The 8,688-nt window shown below is 30.4% G+C and overlaps 1 protein-coding gene across 1 annotated transcript; it reads left to right on the top strand.

Moving 5' to 3' along the window:
- Positions 1–4,536: 4,536 nt before the first annotated feature.
- LOC120070166 (probable protein phosphatase 2C 35) lies at positions 4,537–8,420 on the top strand. The gene is made up of 4 exons (XM_039022020.1): positions 4,537–5,760; positions 6,138–6,269; positions 7,501–7,722; positions 7,944–8,420. The coding sequence occupies exons 1-4, from the start codon at positions 4,837–4,839 to the stop codon at positions 7,953–7,955; spliced, it is 1,290 nt and encodes a 429-aa protein (XP_038877948.1). The 5' UTR covers positions 4,537–4,836; the 3' UTR covers positions 7,956–8,420.
- The last annotated feature ends 268 nt before the right edge of the window (positions 8,421–8,688 follow it).

Here is an 8,688-nt window from a genome sequence, read left to right on the forward strand (position 1 = left end):
AAAAAAGAAAAGAAAGAAAACCGTATGGTCAATTATAGTTCAAACACCCGTGCGAAAAAAGGTGTCTTCTTTGGAATAAAGAAAGGAAATTTAGATAAATCAAAAAATAAAGTAAAAGATGACAACAAAAAAGAATAAAGTGAAAGTTACCTAGGCTATATCTATATATATAAAAATTAATTTTCAAGTCTATTGTTCATTGAGAAATTGTTGGATGTGCCATGTTATCAATTTTGATGAAATCAAAAGTTCATGGTACAAAATTAATAAAATATGACAAGTTTAGAAGTAAAAAATGAATCATTTCTTAATTCTTACAAAAGATGTTTACATCATATTAATTTCCAGTCAATTATTAGATTCAAAATATCACATTTTAAGTTTTTAGCCTCTAAGTTTAGATTATAGTTTATATTTTCTATATAGATTTCAAGATATTTTTCATTTAATTCCTAAATTTCTAAATATTTTACCCTTTTTTCTTTGAATTTCTATTAATACTCACTTTTAATAATAGAGGTTGACTTTTTGTTAGTTTATATAAAATATTTTTTACGTAGATTTTTAATTAATTTTAAAATTTTAATGAATGCTAATTTAATTATAATTTTTAAATTATTTAAAATTAATTGATATAACTGACTAATAGTGAATATTATTGAAAAATGGAAGTACTAAATTTACAAATTAACACTTTGAAACTTAAAAATTAGAAGAGAACTCAATAAAAATGCATTTTGAAAAAGTATTTTTCTCCTCCATATTAATCTTATCATGACTGACATCATCTCTAAAAATTGCAAAATGACAACAACGTCCTTCCAGTTGAAGACATCAAATCAAATCATATCATCCACATCTTGTTTATTACAAAAATTAGAAAATATATAGTTTCAAAAAACCCATTTATTGATTAATTTAAGAAATGCTTTCCCACTATATTTGAGAATGAATTACCGTAAAGGGAAATTAAAAAGGGGGAAAAATTACCACAAAGGTTAAGAAAGTAATTTGCATGGTAAAATATAGAAATTGCCACAATTTATATAAAATTATAAAACCATGGAATAAATTTGAAATAATAATGCCTCAAACTTAGATAGAATGTGGTTGTGTATACTCTAATTATAAAGATGATATTAGTTTAGCAGTGAAAATTCAAATTTATGACCTTATAATCGATGATATATATTGTAATCAAGATCACTAATTAATTAATAAAAATAAAATTCACTTGAAGTCAGACTAGATAAATAGATGTCTCTTTCTCATTTACTTTAAGATTATTCTATATTCTAACCATTTTTGTACAAATTTATCTAACATTATTAACAATATAAACACTAGGATTTAGCAAAATTATAATATAAACGTTAGGTTTACAAACTTTTTTCTAAAAGAAGTTATTAAAATTAGATTCTTGAATTATGATGGTAGTTGTAATTGTACTCTCAAATTTTCAATTGTAAACATTGGACCCTCAAACTTCTACAAATATTAAAATTAGACTTTTAAATTCATAACAGAAGTAAAAACTAGACACCTAAATAATAAAAATCCTCAAACTTATACAATTGTTACAATTTCTACAATTACATAAATTTGAAGGTTTAACTTTAAAATTTGTATAAGTTTAAGGTTCAATTTTTAAAATTAAAAGTTTGAGCGTATAACTACAAACACCACCCTATTTTAGGCGGAAAATTTTTGGAGTATTAAAAATTTTCCATGTTCCCTCAATTTATCACGTGCCACATCAACATGCTTTTAAGTATAGAGTAAGATCTATTGACATTAACGCGAGATTCATTAGTACTTATGAATATAAGTTTATAGCGTGAACAAAGATGCTATAGTATTCAATAGTACTAAATTTTTTTTAGGGGTGATTTTTGTAATTTGACATTAAAAATGATAAAACATGTGCATAACAATGATTGGTTGATTAAAAAAGGGCATACTTTTGAGATAAAAAAAATAATAAAAAGGACATAGGGAAAGGATATGTAATTAAAAAAGGGAAAAAATAAAGTAAGAGAGAAAAAATGAGGAGAATCTTGGTGGGTCATTTTGGTCATGTGTGTGATACACTTTTGGTCCCCCTATCTCATTGAAATGTGTCACTCAATCTCTCTTTTTTTCAAAATCCTCTCTCCTAAAATTTTCTCTATTTTCTCTTTATTGCCAATGAGACAATGAGAAGCTTCCAAAACATGTACCAACAAGCTTAAAGCCACATAAAACTAAAAAAAGTATATCTCAAAAAAGGGCAGGAAAACTAGAAAGAGCAACCTTTTATAAAAGGAATTTTTTTTCTTTAAATGTTATGTGGTAGGTTTTTCATTCATTCCAAATATAATGTTTTTTTGACTAATTAGAAACATGGAGTTTTTTTTTTAAATATAAAAAAATATTTAAAAATATTTACATTATATAGCAAAAAGTTCATACTTTTAATTTTTTTTTTTGCTATAAAGTGTAAATATTTTTAGGATTTTTCTATTTATAAGAATTTCCCTAGAAATATTATATTTTCAAATTTTCATTAATACGTGAGGATATGATTCACAATGTGTTTTAATATGTTTTTCTATAAAATGTAGACTTTGTTTGCTGATCTTTTTGTAAAAAAAAAAAAAAAAGGGTTTGAATATCGGTTATTTATTTATTTTGTATTCTAACTCTACGTTTAAAAATGTTATTTTTAAAGTTCTAATCAAAATACAGGTTAAAATATCGTTTTGATCATTGTACTTTGAAACTTATGTACTTTTAGTAGTTTTAATAAATTTTAAATTTAGTCCCTTGAGATTTATTTTTATCGAAATTGATTAAATAATCAAAATAACGTTCATGTAAACAAACACAATATGTGAATATGTTTTCAAAATTTATAATGAAAATACTAATAGAAAAATAATGAAAAATCCATAATAAACTAATAGTAGCGACTAGATTTAAGATTTATTGAAATTTGAAAGTACAAGAACTAAAATTGGACATTTGAAAGTAAGAGACTAAAATTGAAAAACTTTAAAGTATAAGGATCAAAATGACATTTTAACATATAATATAAAACTAAGATTTTTTTCATAGATTTCAAGTTTGGTTTTTTAATAAAAAAAAAATAGTTCTAGAAAAAAAGATATTTTGAAACTTTTTGTTATAAATATTTTCGAAAATTTTCTATTTATAAGAATTTTTCCAAAATAGAAAACGTAAGAAATAGGGTTATTGGGAAATTTAAAAGAAACAAACCATTTAAAATTAAAATCAATCACCATCAATTGGGACCAAAATTAGTATAAAGTGAACCTTTTTATATATTAAAAGATTTGATTTTGATTGCTTTTGTATGTTATGTGATTGTGAAAAAAAAAAAAAAAATCCACAAAATTAGAGCAAGAAAAAAAAAAAAAGGAAAATGAAAGGAAGAGAAAAGGAAATGAATTGTTTGGAAAGCAAGAAAAAACGGGGTAATGAAAGAATAAGTTAACAAGAATATTCAATTCTTGGTCACTTTGACTACCTTCCCAACACTCAATTTCTTCATCAAAATATCCACAAATTTTAATGGCCTTCCCTTTACTCATCTCAAATTTAGGGTTATAAATGTTAGAAAACTTTGGACCTTATCTTATAAGCTTTGGAAGAATAATATTGTTTTATTCTAAAGTTTTTATTATTATTTTTTTAATATTAGTTATGTTACCTATTGGATGCCTTGTTATAAGCTTTTGACATTGAATTGACCATGGTAGTTATCATGCATGAAACTTCAGTTGACATTCATTTTGAATATAAAAGAATGTCTTGTGACATTTTAAACTTAGGGTCTAAGATGCATTTTTAAAAAAAATTGGAAAAATATCAATTTACACCATTGAACTTTGGAGGTAGTATTAAATTTAAACATTGAACTAATAATTGTATCAATTTAAATACTAAACAATGTATTCATTTATACACCTCATTAATTCTATTCTGATAAATATCGCATGACACTTATAATTTTATCAATTAAACCCCTAAACTTTTAAAAGCGAATCAATTTAGATTTTTAGTTAAGATTTCCTTTCAAAATTATCTATGCGTCAATTCTAATCGTCTATTTTATTCAAATGCAAGAATTGTATGCATGAGCGATTTTCAAATGTAATCTTAATAAAAAAAAAAGTTTAAATTAATTTGCTTATAGCAATATATAAGTTTAATTAAAATAATTATATGTTTTGCATGACATTTTTTGAACAAAATCTGAAAAAAGAGATTTAATTCGTAAATTTATAAAGGTTTAGAGTTTAAATTGATACGACTAAAATTTAGGATTGAAAATTGAAATTTTCAAAAGAAAAAAAAAAAAAAAGTTGGGCTAAAGTGACCTATTTGTAAAAGCTCATTAACCAAAAAGTAATTCTTCCTTTTTACCCTTCATGGAAAAATACTCCACAAATAATTAAAGGAACAATGAATTGGAGGGCAACTTGGTAAAATGCAATGACGTTGGATTGGAAAGAGGTTAAAAAGAGTTTCCCCCATCTTATTATTTGCTCATAAGTTTTTGGGGAAATGGGTGTAACGATTACCCTTTGCTTCTCTTCTCATTACCCTTCGCTTCTACCTGTAGGAAGGAGAACAATGAGAATCTGAGAAGAGGTTTTTCCTTCTAAGAAACTTGTTTTTCCTCCGAATTTGGTTCTTTTCAATCATGGGTTTCTATCACATTGCGATTCCGAACGTCCGCCACACAAAACAAGGTTCTGGGTTCTTTGATTTTCGCTTTATATAATCTGGGTACCCTTACATTCTTCACCTTTCTTTCGCAATTTCTCTGTAATGGGTTGTGTTATTGGAAAGTGTTGCACTTCCAGTCGCTACCCGCCGTCTTCCGACGGCGATATCACCCAATTTGGTGATGCCCCGCCGTGTAGTTTACATGGAAAACATATACTAACGGGAAGGTCATTGGAGTCTGTTCGTGTGCCTTCTCACAACTACAATTTGGAGTATTCGCTTCTGACCCAACGCGGCTACTACCCTGATTCCCCTGATAAAGAAAACCAAGATAGTTTCTGTGTTAGTACACAAATTCGAGGTAACCCGAATATTCATATCTTCGGTGTATTTGATGGTCATGGTCAATATGGAATGCAGTGCTCGAATTTCGTTAAGGATAGGGTTGTGCAATTACTGTGTAATGATTCAAGATTGTTGGAAGATCCTGTTAAAGCTTACAATTCGGCATTTTTGACTGCCAATGATGAATTGCATAATAGTGAGATTGATGATTCCATGAGTGGTACAACAGCTATTACTGTTCTTGTCCTTGGGAATACCCTTTACGTTGCGAATGTGGGTGATTCGAGGGCAGTAATGGCTGTTAAAGATGGGAATCGAATTGTGGCTGAGGACATGTCTCATGATCAAACACCATTTAGGAAGGATGAGTGTGAGAGAGTAAAGCTTGCTGGGGCTAGGGTTTTGACCATTGATCAAATTGAGGGGCTTAGAGATCCGGATATTCAAGTATGGGGTGATGAGGAGAGTGAGGGAAATGATCCTCCTCGATTGTGGTTTCCTAATAGTTTGTATCCTGGTACTGCGTTTACGCGGAGTGTAGGAGACAGTACAGCGGAGAAGATTGGTGTCACTGCTGTCCCTGAGGTTTCAGTTGTTCAGCTGACTCCAAACCATCTTTTCTTTGTCGTTGCAAGCGATGGAGTTTTCGAGTTCCTTACAAGTCAAGCTGTTGTTGATATGGTACATTGCCTATCTGAACTCTAGATTCTAGAATGGACTTGATTTAGTGTTTCAACGTTTGATGCTTGCAGCTTCTCTCTATTTGTTCTTTGTTTGTTTCTTTTTTTAAAACAAGAAACAAGAAAATTTTATGAAAGAGACTAATGTGCTTCTCTTTCTCTGTTGAATCTTCTGTTATCTCTTGGAATATCTCATATGACGGAAAGGTAACAAAAATGGCATCTAGTCATCCTACTGTTCGGTGCCTTTGAATTCTGATCAAATCCCATGTTTATAGCTCTTTGAGGACTTCTTGGTTGTGAATGTCCCATTATTATGAACTTTCTGATTTCAAATCAGCTCCTTTCATATTCTTCTTTAACGAAATGTTCACTTAGGCTGCAAGGTATACTGATCCACGGGATGCCTGCTCTGCTATTGCTGGAGAATCATATAAGCTATGGTTGGAGCATGAAAACCGGACAGATGATATAACAATCATCATTGTTCACATCAAAGGCCTCTCTAATGTATGAAATTCTATCTATTTCCGGTGCTAATTTGAAATGTGTACATCCGTTCCATTGCTCTTATTCTCTGTTATTGTTATTATGATTTTTTGCAATTATGGAGCTAGCTGAATGTCGGTTGTTAGCCTCTGTACTAGTGAGGTGGTTTATGTTACTGAATATCATGTGTGATTGGGATGATCTAGTATAATTCCGTGATGCTTGGTGAGAAAAGAACCATTATCCTCTTGTAACTAGATTGATGAATTGTGTGATGGACAATAATATGAGACTCCCGAAAATTGGCTGACTTATGACACTCTTTCATATAGTACTTGTTATGTTTCCCTCTTCTTTGATATTTAAGAGAACCAAAATTAGCTATGTGAAATTGTCTTATCCTCCTTTTGGTTTAAATAACATCCTAGCTGTTGTAATCAGGCACTTTTCCATACAGTACTTTTCATGTTTCCCTCTTCTTCAGTATTTGTGATGACTGAACTTAATTGTGTGGAAGTCTATTATCCTTTTGGTTTAAACTTCATCCTAATTGTTGTAACCAGGTACTCTTCCATATTGTTCTAAATCTAATTGTCTGTTTCATATGAAAAAATAATTAATAAATAAATAAAGAAGAAGAAGAAGTTTATGATTCATCTTTCTCATAAACAAATATATATAATATTAAAAAGGAGTTTCCCTTTTCTTTAGTACTTTTGAGGACTAAAATTTCTGGTTTAAACTTCAACCTTGTTGCTGCAATCAGGTATTCTTCCATATGGTACAATTCATGTTTCCCTTTCCTTTGGTACTTATGAGGAGTGAAATTAGTTGTGCGAAATTTTCTAGTCTTTTTTGTTTAAACTTCATTCTTATTGTTGTAATCAGGTAAATATGATTTATCCATATAGTACTAATCATGTTCCTTCTTCTTTGGTATTTTAGAGGACTAAAGTTAGGTGTGTAAAATTTTCTCATCTTTTAGGTTTAAACTTCATCTGAATTGCTATAGTCAGGTACTCTTCCATATGGAACTAATCACCCCTCTTCTTTGGCATTTATAAGGACTAAAGTTAGCTATGTGAAATTTCCATATCCTTTTGGTTTTAATTTCATCCTAATTGTTGTAGTCAGGTACTCTTCCATATAGCATGTAATCGAGTTTTCCTCTTCTTTAGTACTTATGAGACTAAAATTAGCTGTGTGAAATTTTGTTATTCTTTTAGTTTAAACTTCATCCTAATTCTTGTAGTCAGGTGGTGTTGGAACCGTCGGGCTGAATGGGGTCCGTATAAGGCATTCAAATTCAGAGCGGGGAACTTCTGAGATATCAGCTACCACTGGAAGTTCAGAGGCCTTTCGCTCTTTCAGAAGTGATTTCTCAGATCTGCACAGCTCTCAGCATGTGGGTTTGATGAACAGGAGCACAGCCATTGTCGTTCCATCTCCTGCGCAGCACCGACCATTAGAAGTGGTGAGTATTTTAATCTCTTCCTTGCCACATTCACTACTATTGCATTATTGCTAAATCTGTCACCTCTATTTATTTGGTACAGAAGCTTTTAAAACCATTCCATACCTTCTTGTCATGTTGTTTAGGCTTAACCACCTGTCATGTTTCTTGCAGTTATCTTTTATAATTCTTGTAGTGTATTTCTTGGAAACTTCATATTATATTATTGTGTCTGGTAACAGGAAGTGGGCTAATGGGCGGGGGGCATGCCTTCCCCTCGCTGCTGAAAAATTTGTTCATTTCACTTGTAATGAAGCTCTTTTACCGTCAACGTTGCTAGTAACAGTCCTAACCGCAAGAGTATGTATGTCCAAGGAAAAACATAATGCTCTCCCTCTATCTTAGAATTGCTCCAAGCTAATTCTAACGAAATTATGAAAGCAGACAACTGAAATAAAATTATCGTATACTCAGAAAAGGTTGACAACGTGCATGATTGCAGATAGGCAATATGAGAAATCAACGACGTTTTCCATCAAACGCAATTCACAGAGAAGGAAATTGCATTGTTGGTGGTGGTTTGGTTTCTTAGATGAGTATCTCTTTGGTGGTTTGTGAAGGCCTTCATCTGAATTTAGTTGCAATTGGTATATATGATGATATTGTACAGAGATTATTGACTGCATTCTGCTAATAACACAACTTTACAGTGTTGTACATGAAAATGTGTTGCTCTGAATGTCTGGTAGGTGACTTTTAGTTAGTTTGGGATGATGATTTATAGTAAGTTTGGGATGACTGCTTTTCGAATGAGAACTTTCCTCTGAAGCTATGTTTTAGTGATTTGTTACCACATATTTTACTAGGCTAACATCACTCTTAATTATGTTATCCAATTACCATGCCACTTTTTAAACTTGATGTATTATTATTTACCATTGGCGGCTCACCACTCCCGCCTAATAGCACCAAGTGATGAACCCCATC

The sequence above is a fragment of the Benincasa hispida genome, chromosome 1, assembly GCF_009727055.1.
Source record: "Benincasa hispida cultivar B227 chromosome 1, ASM972705v1, whole genome shotgun sequence".
In the NCBI taxonomy this organism is placed as follows: domain Eukaryota; kingdom Viridiplantae; phylum Streptophyta; class Magnoliopsida; order Cucurbitales; family Cucurbitaceae; genus Benincasa; species Benincasa hispida.